This window comes from Rhinolophus sinicus, linkage group LG05, assembly GCF_036562045.2.
Source record: "Rhinolophus sinicus isolate RSC01 linkage group LG05, ASM3656204v1, whole genome shotgun sequence".
In the NCBI taxonomy this organism is placed as follows: Eukaryota; Metazoa; Chordata; class Mammalia; order Chiroptera; family Rhinolophidae; genus Rhinolophus; species Rhinolophus sinicus.
The window spans coordinates 91,102,591-91,125,048 of record NC_133755.1 but is presented as its reverse complement, the minus strand read 5'-3'; the positions used below and the strand labels follow the sequence as shown (position 1 = coordinate 91,125,048).

The following is a 22,458-nucleotide window of genomic DNA, read 5'->3' as shown; positions in this document are numbered from 1 at the left end:
AGGCCTGAAGCCTTCAATTAAATTAGACTCAGAAACGAAGCCCTGACAGAGAATGCCAACTCTTTAGCAATTTGCTGGTCACGGATCAATGAACAATCTGGGCTGTGTGGTAATACCTCCTGCCCTTCTGGGAAGTGTGAGACATGTGCTGAGGGCCAGGGTCAACGAAGTGTGTGATGGGGGGTTTGGGGGTGGGGGTGGGTCCACGGTGGCCAGAGCTCTGGTCCCATTTTCTGTCAGGAAGAGTCTTTTTTTTTTTTGGGGGGGGAAGGGGAAAAGGACTTTATTGGGGAACAGTGTGTACTTCCAGGCCTTTCAAGGTACTTCCAAGTCGTTGTCCTATCAATCTTAGTTGTGGAGGGTGCCGTTCAGCTTCAAGTTGTTGTCCTTTCAGTCTTAGTTGTGGAGGGCGCAGCTCAGCTCCAGGTCCAGTTGCCATTTCTAGTTGCAGGGGGCACAGCCCACCATCCCTTGCGGGAGTGGAGGAATCGAACTGGCAACCTTGTGGTTGAGAAGACGCACTCCAACGAACTGAGCCATCCGGGAGCTCAGCGACAGCTCAGCTCAAGGTGCCGTGGTCAATCTTAGTTGCAAGGGGCAGAGCCCACCATCCCTTGCGGGAGTCGAGGAATGAGGAATTGAACTGGCAACCTTGTGGTTGAGAGCCCACTCGCCCATGTGGGAATCGAACCGGCAGCCTTCAGAGTTAGGAGCATGGAGCTCTAACCGCCTGAGCCACCGGGCCGGCCCAGAAGGAGTCATTTTTGAGAAGGGGGACCCAGTGGTATGGCCCCCTCCACTGAGACGCTCTCATGGTTCCACACCATCCCACCTCTCCCTAGGCCAGAGTTTCAGAAGAGGGCCCAGCTTCCATGCAGAGACACCTAGGCCCCTTGTTCGCCAGGAAGTCTGAGCTTTGGTGTCAGGGCAGAGTGCCAGGTAGGAGAGAACCCTCAGGTGCAGCTTCTTCTTGCCGGGGTGTGTGGGAGTATAGCCAGGAGCTGGGTGAGGGGAGGTGGGTAGGGGAGAGCTGACCAGTTTTGCAGAGCTCATTCCCGGGGCTGGGGTTGAGGACAGTCAAGAGGGTGACAGTGAAGACAAAAGAAAGATGGGGTGCTGTCTCCATTCCCCAGTGCTATGGAAGGAGTGAAGCAGCCAACAATCTGGGTGTTGTGGCTCCAGGCCTATCCCTCCTCTGTGGTCCCAGCAGGGGGCACTGCAGCCCCTCTGGGGCCAAGAGGATGAACTCCCACCCCACCCCCAAACTTGGACCCAGGCCCAGAGCTCGCCAGGACCCAGCTGGGTCATGCTCATCCCCCCAGACTCAGGCTGCCATCTCTCTACTCTCTCCTGGGCATGAAGCCGTGGCTGGAGGACACAAGGAGCCACGGAGACAAAAAAAAAAAAAAAAAAAAAGTTTATTTACTCAGACAGCCTCTGTAGGTGCCTGGTTTCTGTTGAGTATAAAAAAGGCAGTACAATGGCAACTGAGCAGGGTGCATGATGGGTAGGAATAAGATGGGGAGCAGGGAAGGGACAGGGAGAGGTTACGGGAAGAGGCACGGGGAGAAAGAGGGGGATGGAAACATCAGACTGGACCTTAGAACAGACAGTCCTGGCCCCTAGCCAGGCAGACAAACATACAGCAGACATACAAACACACACACACTGAGCCGAGGAGCCTCTGCTGTGCCGCTCAGTCAATGATCGGTAAGAACCAAGAGTGGGGTATTCGAGCACAGGCAGTGACTGCGTCCCCTCCCCCGACTCTGACCCTCAGGCTCACAATGTCCCCACTGTCCACCCAGAGGCTGGACACCGGGGCCCCGCACAGGTCATGAGAAAGCAGAAGTCAGCTAGAAGAGAAAACCACCAGCTCACCCCTGCCCATCTCTGAAGAAGGGGCAGGAGCAGGAGCCCAGCGCAGTTCTCTCTCCATCCACGGTCACACGATCGCCCGGAACAGGAAGGAGAAGACAGCCCCCAGCGCCAGGCCCAGAGACAGAAAAAAGGCCATGATGGCTCCAGCTGTTTCCGCCTCAGCCGGCTTCACTTTCCTAAAGGAGGGAGGGAGGCAAGGCCACCTTAGGATGGCTCCCACCCAGAGCATCACGGGAGACTTGACTGAGCACCTCATTCTGCTGGCCAACCCGTCCTGCTTTCCCAACCCCAATCTGTCTTTTCCCTCCTGGGGGAACATGTCCTGGGTGCTGTCTTCCACCTTACTTGCGAGCCCCCTCCCACATCCCCACCTAATCAAACCTGTGCACCCCAACCCTCACTCCTCACCTTCAGCCTAGGTGCCCCTCCCTGGCTGTCTCCTCTCTCCACCTGGGAACCTTAAGCTCCATTATCAGGGTTTCCTTTTGCCCTCTCTTCCTCCATTGCGTGTTCCCCACTGGGGCTCTAGACCCTGCCTGATGCCACCAAGTTCCCTACTCACTTGGGCCCGAAGCACATGCAGAGACTGGCAAGGTAGCCGTTAGAGAAGGCGAAGGCAGCCACGAAGATGAAGAACCAGGCGTCGTGCTCAAAGACCACCGTCAGGTATCGGCGGGGCTGGACGTTGCACAGCAGCAGCAGGGGCACGAAAACCAGCCGGGCTAACACCAGGCTTGGTAGCCAGCGGCTGTCCTTCCCAGGCTGTGGGGACCAGGCAGTGCCTCAGCCCGGGCTGGCCCCCAGGGCTCCATTTGGAGCCCCTCAGGATCTGTACTGACACCTCAAAGCCTGGTTACCCTTGGGGGTACTGATTGAGAGGGGGCAGAGTAGAGCCTTCTGGAATGCTATAAATGTTTTCCATCTAGACCTGGATGATTATGCAGGGAGTATGTGTGTGTGTGTGTGTGTGTGTGTTCATTAAGCTGTACACTTAAGACTTGTATACCTTACTATACATACTTCATGCCTTGTTTTTTTTTTAAAAGCGTGGTCCCCTTGCCACATACTTTCCTGGTGCCCTTTCTGGGTTTCAAGGGGGGCTCCTGCATCTCACAGGGGCTTGGTGCCGTCTTCTACTTACCCACATGGTTACAGCTGTGAGGCTCCGGCCCAGCCAGTCAAAGACATTGAAAGTCAAGAAACAGGACACAGGAATGAAATAGTCTCCTGGAAGAGGAAGACTACATTAGGGGATGGTTATTAGGTCCAGAGGTAGATTTAGCAAACTTGACCCTCACGGGGGCTCAGTTTCCCCAGCTGTCAAGTGGAGAACATGCTTTTAGCCCAAGGAAGGGCAAATGAACCAGGAGAGTCCCAGGGTCCCTCTCCCCGACCCCAGTCCCTGCCCAACCCCATCCTGGGAACCCCTGGTGTCCTCACCCCAGGCACTGGTGCCTGCAATGCTGGACTTGACCTCAGCAGTCACAGCGGGAAACACCCCAATGGTGACCGTGAAGATGAAGCAGACAGAGAGAGCCGGGACTAAGATCTGGAGGAAAGGGACCCAGGCCCACGTCTTCATGGTGTCTGTGCATTCAAGATCGAAGAATCCCCACCCCGACACACATACACACACACGCACACAGACACGCACATGAATCCCAGAGAGTGGCCAGTCTCAGGTCAGAAAGGGATGGACTGCATAGTGCTGGGCAGAGGGTGGAGAATGAGGAGAGAAAGAGGGTAAGAGATAGAGGGCAGGGCACCCATGCGCCACGCACATTTTTGAGGATGGCTCGGACTGAGTGGCTTTTGTTGGTGGGCTGAGAGTTGGGAGCTGAAACTCTAGACTCCTCTTTGCCTGCTCTTGGCTCCTCTCCTGGGAGGGGACAGGTTGTGGAAGAATCTTCAAGTTATAAGAAAGACAGAGCAACAGGAAATGACACCAACATTTCCCAAAGGGGCCGGGGTTAGCTGGGGGTGGACATTCCCTTACACAGTACACAGCCACACCCTAACACTTAGCCAGACCTCCTCTAAATCCCCATAGCGACAGTCCCTGGGTCCAGTGCTCTCCCAGGAGCCTCAGCTCATGTTACACCTTTTCCAAGAATCTGAAATTGCTTCCCACTGCCCTCAGGCGAATGCCTTGAATAAGGTCATTCAGGATCCCCCCCCACTTTATTTTTCCCAGCCCTTATTTCCCATTGTCCCCCTTATCCGACCCCTGGCCCCTCTGGCCTCTGGCTCATTTCTCTGCCAGCAAATTGTGTACTCATTCCTGTCCTCTGTGCCCCGCTGCCCCCCGCCAGAGGCCGTCCTCCACCCCAGCTTCCTCAGGAGACTCAGACCTTTACTAATGAGATCCAACTTGGTCTCCTGCTCCCCAGGCCCTTCCAGCTTGAGCTGCCGATAGTAGCAGTAGAACTCCTATCAAGTGAGGGAGACAGGAAGTGGATTCAGGGGCGGGGTCTCGTGAACCTTTGCCTCCCCCCAGGTTTCAGCCTCAGAATACCCTTGCTCTGGCACCCTGGAACCCCCCCGACGAAAACCCCCTATTTTCTCCTTTTGCTCACCAGCCGGGGCAGGCACAGGTAACAGATGATAGTCAAAATGATGACCACACAGGCTGTGATAAAATAGCTGAAGGCACTTTCTGACAGCTCCGAGCCACCTGGGGTGGAGGGTGTCAGTGATGAGACAGGCCCCGCCCCCTTCTCCCCGCAAAAACTAAAGTGACAGGCAGATGGACAGCAACACTTACTGGCAATGGCACAGATCATGGCCACCGACGCGAAGATGCCTGCCAGGCCCTGACCACTCATGATGGGGGCCGTGTAGTTGGCAGGCAGGAGGCCAGCCAGACCAAAGAGGCTGCCCTGCAGGATGGCACCGAATGCTGGGGGAACAAGGTGGGCATTAGCAGGGGAGGGGGCCGGTTGGGGTTCATGGGAAAAAAGGTCCCTGTGACTCCTGCCTTCCTCCCAGGGAGTCTTGACGCTCAGTGGCCCTTCTCTCCGGCCCCACTCTGGCCTCTCAGCCCTGACTGCCCATGGCATCCATTTCCTCTGGGGGTCGGAATGGACTCCCCTCTGGCTGCCTGTGGTCTGAAGGAAGGGTGGGGGCATGTGGGAAGGTCTCTGCCCCAGGCCCCTCCCAGCCCTGCTTACAGTTAATGAGCATGATCTTGACCATGGTGATGACGAAGAAGGGCAGGGCGTCCAGGTGCACCTTCACCAGGAGAGCAGTGGTCAGGAACACCAGCAAGATGGCCACCAGGCCGCCCAGGATCCGCACAGACTGGGGGATCCTAGGGGACAGGCCAAGGTGGCAGCGAGGCGTAGTTAAGGCAGGGGCTCAGCCCAGGGCGCCGCGGAGGCAGCCAAGGCTCAGGCAGGGCCTGGGCGCTCACCTCTGATGCAGGAACGAGTTGAGGCAGGTGAAGATCAGCAGGGGCAACATGGCACACAAGGTCATGACATTGTTGAAGATGGCACTCAGAAAACTCCGTGGTGGAGCAGGTGTCGGGGTGGCGGCCGAGGCCTGGATGTCCCTGCTCACGTTGGCAGTGACCGAGGACGCATTCTGGGGCTGGTTCAGGCGGTTTGTGAAATACTGTGGGGGACGCAGAGATGCGTGTGGGCACCTCTCTCGCTGTGCCCACAAGTACAGACCCAGACCCGACATGCCCAGTGAGATATGCCCCTCGGAGCCCAGTCCTCCCAGGCTCACCTGAGTGGCTGTCATGAAAAAATTCCAGGGGAGCAGGGTCCCCAGACCCAGCATGAAGAAGATAAGCCAGACGGCTTTGTACCTGGGGATGGGAGAGGAAAGAGGGGCCAAGTGACCCGCCATCCCACCCTCCTTCCCAAATCAAACCCAGGGAAGTCCATCCCTCCCTGACATTCAGTCCCCAGCTGTCCCAGGGCTAAGGGCATCTGTTTTTTTCCCAGTGCATGTGCCCTCCTATGGGTGTGTGTGGAGGGGGAGGACTCCTGGGATAAGGAAAAGGGCCCGGCAGAGTCCCCAGGGGTGGGGGAACCAGAACTGAGTGAAGGGCATGTCTCAGGATGGTGGTTTTCAGCCCCCTGAAGACTTGGGGGACCCTGCAGGCTTGGAAACCAGTGGGACACACACATCCGGAGGTGGTTTTGGAAATCCTGCTAAAGGCTGGGGGTGGCGGGTGAGTAAGAAAGCAAACAAAGTATTTTTCACCCCTGCCGGGAAGGCTGGAAGTGATTATACAGTCTGGGCAGGGAACTGTGTAGCTCCCCAAAGAGGATTCTGAGGTCAAGAAACTCCAGACCATTCTGGACCTAGGGGACAGGCAGGCGTGGTGTCTTGGGGCAGCTGGGAAGTGAGGGAGCTGTTTTTTCTGGGCCCAGACAGAACTGGCTTTGTAGGTCACACCACGTAGGGTAGGCTAGGAGGTATCTGGCCATTGGATGCCAACCTGGGCCCCAGAGTATAAATAAGAGCAGCTCCAGCTTTGGCCAGCACATAGCCCCAAGCCCTATACCTCAGGGCCTGTGTGGGAGGGGCCAGCTTCCCAGCCTTCAGCCTTGGGCCCCCGCACTGTGGTCTCCAGATATGTCTACCATACCCTCCCACAATCAACATCTGCTTTCTTCACAGAGATGGCAGGGACAAAGCCCATGCAGTTGGACAGGTCTGGCCAGAGCACTGGGCGTGCCCTCACACAGGGAGGGCCTGGGGGAGAGCTCCGATTAGGCAGGTCTGAGCCATTACAACGGCCTCTTATACCCCCTACCTTGAAAAAGAGAGCGAAGGGCTTGATTCAGAGACCCAGGATGGAGAAACTCCCAGCCAAGGTCACACACGATAGAGGGTCAGAGTGGGGCTGGATGAGTGCAACAGGTGATGGAGATGGAAAGGGGTTCAGAGAACGGCTGGGAGTGGTGAGGCTGGGAAGGGGCAGGCAGGCAGCCTTGGAGTGGAGGACACAATGGAGGGAGCCAAGCCTGCACTTACTGTCTCCTTAAATTCTCTCCCATTCAAATAAACCTCCCCTCTATTTTACAGGTGGGAAACAGTCCCAGAAAAATCAGGCTAAGTGCCCAAGGTCCCACAGCTAGAGCTGGGCTAGTTCTGTGGCCTTTGGCACAGGTGGGAGACAGAATGGGCAGGGGTAGATGACGGGGTCAGGGGCCTGTGTTGAAGAGCTTTGGCCCTGAGGCATGACTTCAACTTTCTTGGGTCCTAGGCTCCTTGGAGAACTCGAATCAAGCTACAGCCTCTTCCTCCAAAACATATGTGCATGATTACAGTTGCGGGTCTAACTTGAGGGCAGTCACAGGCTCCAGAGGTGGGGAGGAGAAGGTCATATGAGGCAGGGGCAGCCCTGAGGGAGGGGCGAGTTCTGCCAGATGTGCTCTGGAATGAAGAGTACTGCCAAGTGCCTCCCCCATGGTGGTAGAGAAGCCAGAAGCTGCTGGCTGGCTAGAGAGCAACAGTGGAAACACTGACAGGCCAGGGAGGGGCTGCCACTCACCAACCCTGGCTCCCCCCACAGACACCCCAGCCAACATCCAGCTAAGGCATGTATAGCCCCCACCCTTGATACAACCTGACTCACAGCTACATGGATGGATGGCCAGTCAGCAGTGAGAACTCCAAATTACAAAGAACACTGCCTCCAGCTCCCCTGGAAACCCATCTTCACTCCCTTGGATCCCCAGCCCAGGTCCCTCAGTACCTGTCCCGAGGCTGGTGACTGGTTGTCATGGTGACGGCGGTCTTGGTTTTGTCTGGCTGACAGCTCCCTCCCTCGGAGGCTTGCTGGGGGCAGAAGCAGTGTGAGGCCTTGTCTCCACCCTGTTTCCCCACAGGCCTCTTCAGACTCTTGAGGGGTGGTTAGGAGGGGGCAGGGAAGACATGGCTGGCAAGCTCTAGAATCCAGCAGGACCCTCTCCTGGCCCTGCCTCTCAGGATTGCTCAATCTGACCCCTCTGGCCAGTCCTGTTGGGTCCCCCTGCCTGCTCAGGCTTTACCTGGCACCAAGCCTGGCCTGGCTGCTGCCACCGCTATTTTTATCCAGCAGCGAAGCAGTTTGTAAGCTGGGAAACCAGAGGGTGGAGAACAGGGAGAAGGAGGAGGACTCTGAGAGGGAGGGAAAGACAGGCAAAGGCAGGGAAGAGGATGCGAGGGGTCAGGGACAATGACGACAATGGAAGGAGGGACAGGATGAGGGAAACAGAAAGGAGATAGAACAGAGGGGGGAGGGGAGGGGAGAGGGAGAGAACAAAACGAGCAGATCTGCAGCAGCACAGCCACAGGGTGAAGAGTGAGGCCAAGCCACAGAGGCCTCCCCCACTTCTCTGCAAGTCTGACCTCTCCACCCTCCTGGGGGAGCCCCTGGACTCATGGCTAGGGTGCGCTCTGAAGAACCTCCTAGAGGCACCCCAGACTCCAGCCTCTCTGCTGGTGGCACCTTCAGCTTCCTTTCCAGCCATTGCCAAGGAGCTTCCTAGTTCCTGGCCAGTTTTCCAGGAAAATACTTCCTGATAGGTGTGGAGCACAGCTTTTTCCACAACATAGCCTGGCCTCTCCCCTCACATCCACTCCTGGCCTCAGGGTCACCCCATCCCCCCTTGGTTCCTCCCTGACTCACTTCTAAGCCCCAGCACTCTTCCCCTTTCCGAGAGCAAACTTGAAGGGAAGATTGGAGGGGAGGGGGGGACAGGACACAGGCCTGACAAACTGCATAGTCCCAAAGCTCCTAGCCTCCCCACTTGGTGTCCCTCTCCTGCTCCCCCTTTGTGTTATTTCTGTAGCCAGGACCTCTTCAGCGCCAGCTTTCCCTTCGGATAGCATGGAAAGCCAGGTAGGCATGTGCTGTGCATCCCCCACATGCAGGTCTAGCTCTGGAGCCAGAAGGACATGGCTTTCCCCCTCGCCCACCTGGGCCAGCACTCACCGGGTGCCCAGACTTGCCTGCAGAAGGGTGGGAGCAAAGGGGCCTGGGCAGTCCCTGGGAGGTGGTCCTAGCTCCAGCTCAGGTGGCAGGCTTTGTCCATAGGATCCTCCTGAGGAAGGGTCCAGAATGAAGACAGTGGCACAGGGCATATGCGGAGAGAACCCCCCAGGCCTTGCTGTGAGAGAAAGCGTCCCCATTCTGAGGAACCACATACACTCAACCAGGGAGATAAAAAAACAGCCCTGTAGCCCAGGAGATAAGAGACCCAACAGTCTCAGCAGGGGAGCTGGGGGTGGGTCTACTCACAGGTACAGCCGGTGCTCCAGGTCCCAGCCCAAGGCAAACAGACAAGGTCGGCTAGGCGGGACCCCAGCCCTCAATGGGCTTTTCTGTCAGTCCCAGTAAGTTCTCTCAACCCCTTCCTGGGTAAACTCCACCCTCCAAAAATCTTCCTGAGCACCCCAGCCCACACCTGAGTTGTGAGACAGGGAAGGGAGGAGCATACCCAGGTCCTTTCAACAAATATTTACGGAGGACCTCTGCCCACTAGCCAGGCACTGGGGACAGAGTGATAAACAAGTTTTTACATTTTCTAGAGGGATGGGGGCAAGAGGGTTCTACCCTGAGGGGTGGAAGGAGAAGGCTCAGGACTCAAATTTTCTATTAGGAAATAGGGAGGGGAACCCCCAGCTTCTCACTTCAGCACATCGTATGCTTCACCCTACCCCCACCCCACACGAAAGGTTCCCAGCAGTAAAGAGCAGGAGCAGTTTCAAAACAGAGCAGAGACTGGGTGGCGAGAATAGGGTATGTCCCCATCTTTGATGAAATCTGCCTCAGGCTAGAGGAGTATTACTTTCTGCCCTATCCCCCAGCTAACACCCCTGCTCTGTTCTCAGGAAACCCACCCCAGTCCTGGGCAAAATTCAACTCCAAGGACAGCCCCCACCCCCCCATCCTGACACGCAGCAGGCCAGTCTAGGTGTTTTACTTCTGCCTTTGCCCAGTAGCAACCAGGGATATGATAACAGCTCAGGGCGTCTGGTGTCCCTCCAGCCTTGCCTTGGCCAGCCCAGATGGGGTCCTGAAAGCAGCTACCAACCTGAGCACCTCCCCACATCCAGGTTCCCAACACCTCTCATGCACCCCAGCTTCTAGACACACCCTTGTGGTAGCATCAAATGCTCCACTCCCCAGGATCCCATAGGGGGCCAGCCACTACCTGCAGCTACCTACTCTTCCCTCACAACCATCCATAAACTAGTTCTAAATTGTCTCAATTGAACATATAAGGGCAGCTCAAGTTCAGAGCCTAAGGTCACAGATCTAGTGCATGAATGAGGTGGAATTCAAATTCAACAGTACAGCTTATTCTAGGCTCCTTCTGGGATGGGGAGGAAGGTATAAAGATGCTGGGAGGTGGGGGTGCTCTAATCCAACTAAGGGGGGAACATTAGGTGGGGGCCGAGGTCACCTCCAGTCTGACATGACTGCCAGGTGTAAAGCAGCCCCATCCCCCGCATTAATACACACAGCCTGCCACGGAGAGCTCACACAGGCAGGTGGACAAGTGGAAGGGTCTAAAGGTTACCAGAGGACTACACAGAGGGGAGGTCCCAAGAGGGGTGAGGGGCAGCCCTCACCCACCACTGCTCTCCCCTGGGAAGAAAACGTGAAGCGTGTGTGCCTTGTCCTTTCTCTGAGTGAAGGAAGGGTCCTCTTTTGGGGAATAAATGAGGACGCGACCAGGAACACGAGTTGGCAATAAAAGGCGGGGGTTAAAAGGACAGCTCCTCCACCTCGGGTTCAGCGTGCCCTCAGCCCCATTCTCCTCACCCTGCGTAGTTAGCGGCGCAGCCCCTCCCCTGTACCAACAGGATTGATCGAGATTAACCATCTACTAGCCCTTTGCGGAGGTCAGCTCAGCGACAGCCAGTTTCTGGCCCAGAAGAAGTGCCACCCCGGCACCACTCGGGTCCCGGTCCCCGCAGGGTCCCCTCTCACCCCGACCCTTGCATGCGGCTCTGTCAGCTCCGCACGGGGGTGCCCTACTGGCGTCTCCTCTCGCGGCCGCGTAACTGCCAGGCCCGACTTCCCTAACCTCGTGGCAGGCAGGAAGTGGTGTCTTCTGCCCGGGGGTCCCCAATTCCCCTGTCCCCCGGCCCTAGGCAGCACCTGCTGGGAAGAAGTCCTCCCGCGATGAGATCCACACGCTCTCTGGTCGCTTCCCGCGCCCGCCGCAAAGCATTCAAACCCGCCTTCCGCTGGGCCCGCCCCGGGCGCGCCCCCGCCCCCGCCAGCTCGCTCGCCTGCCCCAGCGCCGCTCGGGCCCCGCCCCGGAATGCCCCTGCCACCCGCACAGCCGCACGGGACCCGAAGGGGTCCCCCATCCCGAGCCTCTGCGCCCCCCAGGGCGGTCTGGCCCACACCTTGTGTTATTTCTGTAGCTTGTACCTATCTGGGCCGGGCCCCACTAAAACCTACCCCAGCAAGGAGCACGCGGCGCTGGAGCGTCGAGTCTCACACGGGTACCCCCAGTCTCTTCTGCGCCAGGGCTTCACAAATCCTACGGAACTCGTCTCAGGGCTCTGTCAGCTACAAACCTGCTCAGACAGGCCCCGCCACCCCCACGTGCGTACTCCATCTCAGATGTTCCGCTATCTCTCCCTAAACTCCCTCGCACACCCCTTTCTTCCACACTGCACCTTTTTCCTTTCCAGTGACGCCCTCCCGTTTCAGTGCCATGTTCTTCCTTTCAGACCTATACGGCCCTCTGCTTTTCACCTTCCTCCCACCCCCACCCCCCACGCCTTGGGATCCCTCCGACATAATCTGTTTAATCAGTGACTTGCATGGTGGGTTTTTTCCCACCTCTAACACACACGCACACCACCTACACCCTGACTTGGAGGGGGAAAGTGTGACTCCGCGTGGGGTGATAGGTAGAGGCACAGCCCTGTACCTCACCTCATGGCTCACTCTTTCTACATCCAGAACTTTGGAAAGATTGAGGCACAGTTGGGGACGGCAAGAGAAAAAGCCCGGAACAGCCTTACATCCTGAGTGAATCCTATTGTCCTGAAAGTCAGGGTCAGAGGCAGAAGCTTTACCCTGCCCCACAATCTCCACTGGTGGAGGACGAAGGAGGTGGGCATGCTGAGGAGTTCATCAGGCCTTCTGGTACTTCCAAGGCAAGGGGAAGGGAGTCCCTCCTTTTTTGTTGGTTAGTAAACTGTGGGGAGGGGGAAATCACTGCCTCTACAGCAGCCCGTAGTGCTGGAGGAAAACCAAAGGCTGAGGAGCGAAAACCCCATCCCCTGCCCCCACCACCAAAGATCTGTCCCCGGGAGAAGCCACAGACACTAATCAACAATTAGGAGTACTGGGGGCTGGCACGGTGGCTCAGGCGGTTAGAGCTCCATGCTAACTCCGAAGGCTGCCGGTTCGATTCCCACATGGGCCAGTGGGCTGTCAACTACAAGGTTGCCAGTTCGATTCCTCGACTCCCACAAGGGATGGTGGGCAGCGCCCCCTGCAACTAGCAACTGGCAACTGGACCTGGAGCTGAGCTGCGCCCACCCTCCACAACTAAGACTGAAAGGACAACAACTTGAAGCTGAACGGCACCTTCCACAACTAAGATTGAAAGGACAACAACTTGACTTGGAAAAAACGCCTGGAAGTACACACTGTTCCACCAATAAAGTCCTCTTCCCCTCCCCCAATAAAATCTTAAAAAAAACAACAAAACAAAAACAATTAGGAGTACTAACATCATAGGGATAAGGCAGAGTCACACCCTCTCCCCAGAGAACAGACTGGGTCCTGAGGGGAGGGGTAGCTTTTCGACTTAGGATCAGTGGGTGCTCGCCAAGCTACTCCAGAAGGGGTATTTCCAGCCTTCCGGCTCCTTGTCCCACAGAGACATGGCACAGCATCATCCCCCAGCCTTAACCAAGCAGAGGGCAGGAAGAGGGGTATTGGTGGTATTTTTCTAGGCACTGCCCCATGGCTCAAGGGCAGCTTCATGTCTGGGTCTACACTCCCCCGTTTCCACCCTGTGTTTGTCCAGTCTCTCTTTCTTCCTCTCCTGGCCCTCCTCTCGCCTATTCCTTGGCCCTTGTCTCTATCCCCAACTTCATTGCCTGGCACTGGGCCTGAGGGGGTGGCAGGCCTTAGTGGTCAGACAGATCCGCCAGGCATGGCCAGGCTGGTGGTCAGTATCTGCAGTTGTATGCAAAGGGAACTGAAGTGGAAAGAAACTGGAGGGAAGTGGTGAGGGTCCCAGCTCGGAACAGGGTTCCTCTCTCCACCCCCACTGAGCCTGGCCTGCTCCCTAACCAGGACTGTTATTGCTGGAGAGAAGCCCATCTGGCACTCAGCCTGCCTGGGCCCCCAGCCAGCACCCAAACACCTCCTGAGCCACCTCCCTGGGCAGAGATTGTTGCTGGGTGCCAGGGCCCTCTGCTGGACAGACTAGGAGCCCCAACTCACAGGGGCCTGTGCCTGGAGGTTTTCTAGCCAGGCCCAGGCAGTCCTCCTCACCCTCTGCCCAGTTTTATGGCTCCCTCAGGTGTCTGGCACAGGAGTGGGGTGGGAAAGACGGATCCAGCTGCACCCCACCCCCACCCTATTTGAACTGTGGCTTGTCCCAGACTCCCTCCTCCCCCCTCCAGGCCCTAAGCTTGCCTCACCACCTCACACACAATCCTATCTTCCTCTAGCGCTGTATCCATTTGTGTTCGCTGGAAGTGTGTTGGCTCAGCCCTGCGTTTTGCCACCAGCACATGTCTCATGACTCTGTGTGTTCTCAATTGTGTTTGTGGTTATATCACCACACCTTGTGGCAGGGCTGGGATGAGGGCAAGGCCAGTGAGGCACTTGCCTGAGGTGTAAAATTTAAGGGGGCGCCCAAAACTTCAGGAATCAAGATATTTTAATGCAGTATTTTTTTTTAAAAAATCAAAGTTAATGCAAAAAAATCCATGATGAACAAAACATCAACATTTAAAATAAATACAGGATCGGGTCTCCTAGGGTCAGCCTCACCTCACTTCCCTCACTTTCTTTGAGTGGGTACGGGATCTGTTCACTAGGTCTGGACTTGGCCTTCTAGCCTAATTTCTCAGATCTCTGCCCCTACTCTCTGCTTGGGGAGGGTCTCTAACCTTGCGTGATCTGCACGTGGTTGACGTGGTTGGGATGAGGGGCAGTCATCTAACTGCGGCAGTCAAAGTCCCAGAAAAGTACCCCCTTTGCCAGAAATTGCAGATTCTGGCTCCATTGATATCCCCACCCCATAAGGGCCCCATGGGCACCTCTCCCCCGCCCCGCCTCCCCCCCCCCCCCCCGGCCCCGCCTCTGCTCCACGCACACCTGCGCTGACCTTGGAGGAGCATCCGAGTTGGGGAGGAGGGGCGGAAATCCTCAGCCCGGCTGGCCCCTAGTAGTCCTCTTGGCCCCCTCACCTCGGGGTTGGGGCCGAAACGGGAAATCGCAGCCCGCGCGGGGTCGGGCGGGTCTGTGTCGCCGGGCGGGAGAGGGGCTGTAACGCACTATCCCGCGCCCGGCCGACGCTGCTAGAGAGTGGGAAGCGCTTCAGGGAAGTCGGCGGCAAGGGAGGCCCGCGGAAAAGGAACAAGGCCCGAAGCAGGGGGATGGGGCGGAAGGCGCCGTGACCCCGGAGGGGGACGGGGTTCCCAGAGGATCTCACCCACTTCATTCTGCCCCTCCCCCTAGGCCTCCTTGCGGAGAGGGCCGAGCACGTGCACTGGCTTTTGAGGACTCCTGGAAGAAGCAGATGGCCCAGCAAGTGGGGAGGCAAGGGTCTGGCGGAAAGCCCCGCAGAGGCTGGGATGGTGGGGGCGCACAGCTCTGGTCTCAGGTCTTCCCCCTACGCAAGCTTCTGACGGGTATGGGGACAGGATGAGGGTCCTGAAAGATGCCTGTATCCCTAGAGCCCAAGACTCGCTGCTGGAGGGAGGGAGGGAGGGAGCGCGGGAGGACTATTGCAGGGCAACCCTAAGCAAATTATCCGGAGGCTGAATTGCAAATACACATAACAATTCTTGTTTGACCCCTGAGGGGCCTCCCATTGGGGAGGGTAAATGAAGCAGTGAATTCCTCAGGTCACCCCTCACCCCATCTCTTAAGGGGCACAGTGTCCCTCAGGGGAGCAGTGCATTTGTGGGGGGGGGGGTTGCCCACGGGCTCCCTAAACTAACAAATCTCCCACCACCACTAGCTGAAAAGAGTCTCCAAACTCTTTCAAGGACGTTTTCTTCCTTACCTTGAGGTGGACAACCGAACTCTAAAAGAGCCTCGGGACTGCTGGGTGGGAGTGTGCAGTCCTGACTGAAGGGAGACAAAATAAACAACTTCCTGGAGATGAGGACTGACAGGGACAATGGAACAAGGAGCCTTGAGTTGTTCCCCATGCCCATCGCCCAGCGGGACTGTCTTGCTGCACAAGCTTGAGTGCTGGTGACAAGACTTTCAAAGGCATCCCAAGAATTCAAAAGTATTTATTGAGTACCTGCTGCATGCTGGGCTTGGGTGTGGAGGGGTGGGGGGGCGTGGGGGTTGGGGGGGTTGGAAGGACTGATTCTCTGGGGAATCAAGTTCTTCATTCTTTTAAGGTAAATCCCGAATCTGGAAAACAGTCTGGATTAAAATCTTGCCTCTCCACTAAATTGTCAGTTGTCCCGAGGATAAATATTGTCCCACACTGGACCTCCTGTCCCCACTTATCTGGGGATGTGGAGACCAGGGAGAGTCAGTTCCTCTCCAGGCCAAGGCCCGAGGCGATTAGGATGGGTCTTGGGAGGAATGCGGGAAGGGGGGGGGGGCGGGTAAAGATCAGTTCTCTGCTGATGCTGGGCATCGGCCTAGTCATTTTTGCTGGGAGCCCGGAGGCATGTCTTGGTCAAACCCATCTCATGCTCAGTCCTGCTCAGTCTAATGCCCTGGGCAAGCTGCTGTCAGTGATGGTGCCAGGACTCGTACTCCAAAAGAAAGCCTTTCGTATCTGCTGCTACCAGGACTCATGGCCTTATTTTTGCGGGGCTAGCCTCTCCCTCCTCTCCGGGTGGGCCACTCTGGAGGCCTCCCCAGCATCTGGCCGGTGTCTCTGGCTGAGGATGAACAACAGACAGCCCAGCAAAGCCTCTCGCATGTCTTGGGAGCCCAGGCGGCGAGCCAGTCGGCGCAGCAGGGGCAAGAGGTGTTGGCGGGCCAGACGGGCGGCAGGCAGCAACAGGCCGGTCAGCAGCATTCGAAGCAGCAGCGGGAGCAGTGGAGCGGGCATGGCCGGGTCAGTGACTCTGCAGGCAATCCAGATTCTATGCCTGCCTTTTCTGCTCCCTCCTCACCTGGCAAAGACATGGGGTGGGCAGGATGCCCCCCACCACACATCCCGTTTACACGCTCATGCTCCCCAGACCTCAATTCACGTGTCACTTCTGCTTCCCTGAAGCCCTTTCTCTCAGCAAGGTACCTATGGCAGGAGGGTTCTCACTGTAAAGCCGGGACTAGGGCCCCCAGGGGCTCCTGCTGTTCCCTGTACTCTCCCCTCCTCCCCTGCTTTTGCACACCCTCAGTCTCCTGACATTCTCCATCCCTTTTCCCTCAATCCAGCAGTTCTTCCCCAGCAAGTTTTAAGTTTTCTTTTGTAGGCCCTTGATCCACCCTGACCTGACACTTCTTACCTTCCCCACTCCCCATCCCCATCCATGGGCAGCAACTCTCACCAGTCAGAACCACTGCTCAGAAGCAATCTCTGGCTGAATTTGCCTGTCGAGACACAGCCCACAGTCGCACAGGACACTCAATACACAGGGCTGCCCCACCCAGCTCAGCCCTACCCAGCAGAGCTTGCTAGGGTGGGGGGGAGCAAGGAAGAGACAGCTGTGTGTTGGCACCTGGTATATGGAGAGAAGGGGCAGCTGGGCTGCAAGAAGGGGAGGGAACAGATGTCGGAATTCTCCCTGCTGGGTGCAAACCTCGGAGTTGGAACCAAGATTGCACTTTCTCATGATGTAAGTGGAGGCACATTGATTCTTTAAGGCTCCAGCCACCTCCTCAGCTACCTCCATAACTGGGACTAGCTGGGAGAAGTAAGTGGAATGGGACTGTATCTGAGACCCACTTGTCCAAACCTCAGAAGCAGTAAGACTGCAGCCCAGACACACCAGGCATGCTCAGAGTGGCCACGACAGGGAGAAAAGGACCTGGGCAGGCATTGGTGTGTCCTCTTCTGGGGTAGACTAGTGGAGTGACAGTCCAGCTCATAGCTGGGCCCAATTGGACAGAGCTGCGTGGCACTCCCACTTAGGAACGGGAAGAGCAATACCCACTTCAGGTCCCCCTTCTCCACCTACTTTTCCCCCCCAGGATTAAATGAGGTTCCATACGACAGCAAGATTTAGAGACACCCTGGGTTTGTTTTGTTTTTAAATACAGTAGTACCTTGGTTTTCGAATGTCTCCATTGACGAACATTTCGGTTTACGAACGCCGTAAATCTTATGGGTCTATGGTATCATTAGATAGTACAATTCCTGCCAAATTTGCAGTTTTAGGGGTTGCTTTTAAAGGTCTGGAATGGATTAATCCATTTTGCATTACTTTCTATGGGGAAACCGTGCCTCAGTTTTCCAACGTTTCAGAATTCGAACTGCCTTCCAGGACGGATTACGTTTGAAAACCGAGGTACCGCTGTATCTGATTCTCCTACTTAATAAAATGGAAATAATTTCTGCCTTGCTGGACTCACGTGAGGTAATGGCCTTGAAAGTGTTTTGTGAACTTCACAGCCTTGGGAATAGGATCACTTACCCACCACCAGCCTCCCTGAGCATTATCACATCTCCAAAACCATTGAAGCCTTTGAAAAAAGACAACTTAACCATCCAAAAGGCCTGTTCCACTTCTACCTGGATGAAGCAGGGGAGGAAGTAGGAGCTAGAGTGTAAATTTATAAACATTTCCTCCCTCGCCTTCCAGTTGCTTCCTGGAAAGATATGGCAACGTGTCATCCCTTGGCCATGGGCAGCATGTGTATGACAAGCCTGAGTTCCTGACCTCACTCAGTTCTCACTACCACTCTGGAAGGGTGTGAGGACTATAACCATTGTACGGAGGAGGAAACTGAGGTTCAGAGTGGTTAAGTAACTTACCTATGAGTAAAATCACACAACATATACATGGCCTGATCTCCCCCCACCCCCCAAACCTGCTCCTTTCTCAGGCTTTCTCATCTCTGTAAATGGCAACTGCACCTTTCTAGTTACTGTGGCCCAAATCTTGGAAGTTATCCTTGACTTCTCTCTTCCTATCACCTACATTAGTCAATTCAGGTGACTCTACTTTCAAAATGCTCAGCATCTCACCACATCTCACCAACACCACATGACTACCCTCGTCTGAGCCTTCATCACCTCTTGCCTGAATTATTGTAGTAGCTTCCTAACTGGTGTCCTGTTCCTCTTTTCCATATAGTGACCGGAATAATCTTTATACAACATGAATCAGATCCTGTCCTTGTTTTGCTCAAACTGTCCACTGACTCCCATTCACTCAAAGTTAAAGCCAAAGGCTTGAATTATGACCTACAAGGCCCTGGATGGTCTTACCTCCCCTGGCTTCCTGATTCAACTTCTAGTTCTCTCTCTCTCTCTCTCTCTCTCTCTCTCTCTCTCTCTCTCCCCCCCTCCCTCCCTCCCTCCCTCCCTCCCTCCAACCCCCTCCTCCAGCCACACTGGGTTCCTTGCAGCTCTTTAACTGTGTCACACATATTTCTGCCTCAGGGCCTTTGCACCTACTATTGCTCCTGCCTGCAAGGCTCTTTCTCTTGGTATCCACATGGCTCCATCTCTTATCTCCCTCAAGTCTTTGCCCAAATGTTGTTCATCCATCCTGTTTAAAAGCATACTCCTTCCACCCCATCCGCTCCTCTGCTGCCTCCACAGCAAATCATTGTCTGACATGCTGTATATTTAATTGTACTTCCTTATCTTGTTGATTATCTGCCTCCCCCCCGCCCGTAGAGTAAAAATTCCATGATAGTGACTTATGCCTTTTGTCAGCTGCTGTGTCCCTGGTGCTTGGCAATAAACATGTGATGTAAGAATACGTAAATGAAGGTTCTGTGACGGGCCCCACCTGCAGGCCTGCTTGCTCCAGAGTCTGTGCCCCTGAGCCCCAGAGTTCCATTGATCCAAACACACTCCTAGGTACTTGTACGTGTGAGAACCCTGCAGGTCACATACAATTGGACAGAGCTATATGGAAGGGAGGTACTGACCATACTGAGCCAAAGGAAGGGAAAGTCAGGCCTCGATGGGTCTCTCCGGGAATTTCCAAAGCATGTCATTTCCAGTATATCATGGAGGCTCCACCAAGGCGCTGGCCCACATCTGCAGTTGCTGTGACCTTGGGTGACATATACTCCACCCATCCCAGCCTAATAGTTTTTGCAGCTGTGGTATCTTGTAGCTGTGAGATTCTTCGACCCTGGGCCTGGGGACAGTGAGGAAAGTAAGGGAAACAGGATGTAGGCCCTCAGAACAATGGGGAACGCCAGAGGACTTTGGGAACAGAGGTCAGGAGGGGCAACGGCTGAGTCCAGGGCAGGGATGGAGTTATGGTTTATTCTCTACCCCTACCCCCTCCTGGGGTTAACTCCGCTTTCCTCCCCCTCTCCACCCTCACCTGGGATTAACCCCACCCCAGCCCCCTCAGCGTGCCCCAGATATTTTCTCCAAGGCAGAAAACCAAGGGCTCTGCTAAGTTTGTCCTCAGCCTTTTCTGGAAAGATAACCATCCTTTCTGGCAACAACGCTGCTGTGGGGCAGTTCCTTCCAGTTCCTGATTAAGCCTCGTGTAATGAATCCTGCCTGTACTGCCATGACCTCTTCCCCTCATCCTCTGCTGACCAGGGAGGGGCCCGGCAACTTTGAGGAAATTGGCCAAACCTCCTGTTTTGAAAAGTAAACTGAAAAAAAAAATATCTGGGGACCAACGTGTGAAGTGGAAACCTGTGGACGGGGCTCTTGTGAAACCTGGGAGCACGGGGTGTCCTGCGCCTCCCACCTCTTTCTGTTCATCTCATCCACACATTCAAATGACTCTACAGCCTGGCTACCGCCTCTGCAATGGCCTACACAGGGAGGTGAAGCGTGCTTCTGTATGTGCTGGCTCAGATCTGGATTCCCCTGTGGGGACCCTGTCTCAGGGCCGCTCTGGCTACCTGAGCGGACTGTACACTGCACAGCCTGGGGTGGGAATGGCACCCTCGGGGGGGGGGGGCTGGTCCTCTTCCCTAAACCGGGAATGATCGTAACACCTACCTCCACCAGGATCAAGAGATGGGAGAGTAGTAGGTCAGAGCCTGGCTCCTCGAATGTGTCCAATAAACAAGAGTTTCCTGCCTTCCATCATTTTGGGTTTTCCCTCTTGGTATACCCTATGTCTGACGCTAGCCCAGGGAGCGGCTTCCTGAAGGCCTGCCCCTGAAAATGGATGCTGGGGCTCACTTCATGCTTGAAGAATTGATGGAGCCCCTGGGACTTGGCTCTGTTATGTTTCACGGTCCTGGTGTCCCCTCCAAAGGATCGGCACTGGCTTAGAGCACTTCCTGGTCGTGGGAGGTGGAGGACAGGGCTGATGTCCACACAAGGAGCTCTGAAAAGAGGCCAGGAAGACCTCATGGAGGGAAGGGAGTGCTGAGAGGCCCAGGGGCCCAGGAGCAGGCGCGGAGACTGGCTGGGTTGAGGAAGCGTCGACGGGGAAGGCTGAATACTAGCCCAGAGGAATAGGAGTTCAGCCCTGTGACCAAGCACAGCCACAGTGGTCCTGAAACCACCCAGCTGAGTGGAGCTGCTGGGAGGATCTGAGGCCTGCATGTAGAGACAACTGAAAGAACATTTTGTAAACTGCAGCACCTCTGAGGTAAGAGGTGCTGCATGCAGGAGGGACTGTCCCTTACCCATGACCCCCATTCCTCTGCCCACCATGCCAGGCAAGGATAGTCCCATGCCCAGGCAGTTAGGCAGTAGGACACACACTACACATGCTCAGAAGACACATAGAAAGTGGGTCAGGGAGTTGGATGCTGCCTGAAAGAGTAGAGCTGACAGGTGGGACCACCCTACCCACAAGAGCAGCTGCTCTGCCCAGAGAGTGGCCTGTATAGAATGCAGGCCATTGTCTCCACTGAAACAACTGTCACTCTCCCCAGACTCAGCTGGCAGGACTCAAGTTGGGAATGTGAAAGCAACCCTTCTGGCAAGGCCTCTCAGGAAAAGGCACAGCTGTTCCTTGGACAGTGGGAGGGAGAAGCATGGACTGAAAGGCTGGAGTTGGGATAAGGAAGGACATGCCAGGCATATTTGATGCAGAGAGGGAGAGCAGCAAAACCCACAGGCCCCAGGGATAAATTTAGCAAAGATTGAGCAAGACCCTCACGGAGGAAAAAAACAACATTTTTACAAAAAAGAAGTTTTAAATGTTGGATGGATGTGCCAAGGTAATGGTCAGGAAAGTTCATGTTATAAAGTTGTTAGTTGTCTCCCAAATTAATCTGGAAATTCAATTAGATTCCAATTAAGAACCCAACAGTTGTTTGTTTTCCCTTTCTGGAATTGAGTAAGCTGATCCTAAAATTTATATGGAAGGAAAAAAGGGCCAAGAATAGCAAAGTCCATCTGAAGAAGAAAAAGAAGAGGAGATGCAAATCTGGCCCTATGGATATTAATCCGGTGAATCTGGTCAGATGGGAATGAAAACAGTGTGACAAGACGCAAGAATATGGACACAGCGACTAAAGAATAGAATACAGAGTTTAGAAACAAGTGCAAGAGTATATAGGGCAGAGGTAGAATTTCTGGTTAGAGGAGAAAGGACATACAGGTCAGAAACGGGGTTGGGACAGTTGACAATCCATGACAGAAAGATAAGATTTGATCTTTTGACATACCAACTACAAAAATAAATTCCAGTGGTGTTAGCGACCTCTGGGTGGAAGGTAAAACTGTAAAATCTAGGAGCTGATCTTTAGGAATTTGGGATAGTAGAGAATTATTTGTTTTATAAATGTTTACCTCTAGTTATGGTAATTGTCATGCAGGGACTCTGGTCCCCCTCCCCACATAAGAACACAGGACATGGTGAGGCCAAAAAGGAGCACCCACGGAACCACAGATAGGGGAGTCGTACCAGTATATTCTTGCTGGCGGCTGGTCGAGACACACAAGCAAACATCCGCCAGTACCCCAACAAGGGGTCTTCCTGTACCCCAGTCTCGCTGGCGGCCAGGCTAGACACAGGAAGTAGGTTCCACACGATCCACAATCTGCCATCCATGCTTGCTAACCCCACTCGCGAGCCACAATCTGCTGTCCACTTCTCTGCCAACCAACCAAGAGTAGCCACAACAGTTATATTAGTGGCTAATGGTTAACCGGTAACAGCTGATGGCCATCTACTACACGAGCCAGCACCTTTCCACGTGAGGCCGAGAGCCTGAAAACTACTCTCTGGGACTCTGTCGCCACAGGGGCCCTGTATCAGGTACCCAGCTCATGCTAAAAAGTTCCAGTCCAGCTCAAACAATGTCCCAGGGGGTGTCCCCCGATGTCCACC

The 22,458-nt window shown here is 55.2% G+C and overlaps 2 protein-coding genes across 6 annotated transcripts; both read right to left on the bottom strand.

The window, feature by feature from the left end:
• Positions 1 to 1,399: 1,399 nt before the first annotated feature.
• On the bottom strand, positions 1,400 to 11,032 carry SLC29A1 (solute carrier family 29 member 1 (Augustine blood group)). 2 transcript variants are annotated; one of them, XM_074333012.1, is made up of 14 exons: positions 10,994 to 11,024; positions 8,819 to 8,927; positions 7,598 to 7,743; positions 5,614 to 5,695; positions 5,294 to 5,496; positions 5,052 to 5,191; positions 4,646 to 4,780; positions 4,458 to 4,555; positions 4,233 to 4,311; positions 3,663 to 3,760; positions 3,322 to 3,430; positions 3,023 to 3,108; positions 2,444 to 2,643; positions 1,400 to 2,057 (listed from the first exon to the last, which is right to left on the bottom strand). In XM_074333012.1, exons 3-14 carry the CDS (start codon positions 7,624 to 7,626, stop codon positions 1,946 to 1,948), a joined length of 1,371 nt encoding a protein of 456 aa, XP_074189113.1. In that variant the 5' UTR covers positions 7,627 to 7,743; positions 8,819 to 8,927; positions 10,994 to 11,024; the 3' UTR covers positions 1,400 to 1,945. The 2 variants fall into 2 exon arrangements, with proteins under 2 accessions (XP_074189113.1, XP_074189114.1); XM_074333013.1 differs by lacking the exon at positions 8,819 to 8,927 and having other exon boundaries at positions 7,598 to 7,680; positions 10,994 to 11,032.
• MYMX (myomixer, myoblast fusion factor) lies at positions 8,819 to 22,195 on the bottom strand. Of its 4 annotated transcripts, XM_074333014.1 has the most exons (4): positions 20,166 to 20,685; positions 19,121 to 19,335; positions 15,108 to 16,188; positions 8,819 to 8,927 (listed from the first exon to the last, which is right to left on the bottom strand). In XM_074333014.1, exon 3 carries the CDS (start codon positions 16,122 to 16,124, stop codon positions 15,870 to 15,872), a length of 255 nt encoding a protein of 84 aa, XP_074189115.1. In that variant the 5' UTR covers positions 16,125 to 16,188; positions 19,121 to 19,335; positions 20,166 to 20,685; the 3' UTR covers positions 8,819 to 8,927; positions 15,108 to 15,869. The 4 variants fall into 4 exon arrangements, with proteins under 4 accessions (XP_074189115.1, XP_074189118.1, XP_074189117.1 ...); XM_074333017.1 differs by lacking the exons at positions 19,121 to 19,335; positions 20,166 to 20,685 and adding an exon at positions 22,033 to 22,195; XM_074333016.1 differs by lacking the exons at positions 19,121 to 19,335; positions 20,166 to 20,685 and adding an exon at positions 16,567 to 16,943 and having other exon boundaries at positions 15,108 to 16,313.
• Between the last annotated feature and the right edge of the window lie 263 nt (positions 22,196 to 22,458).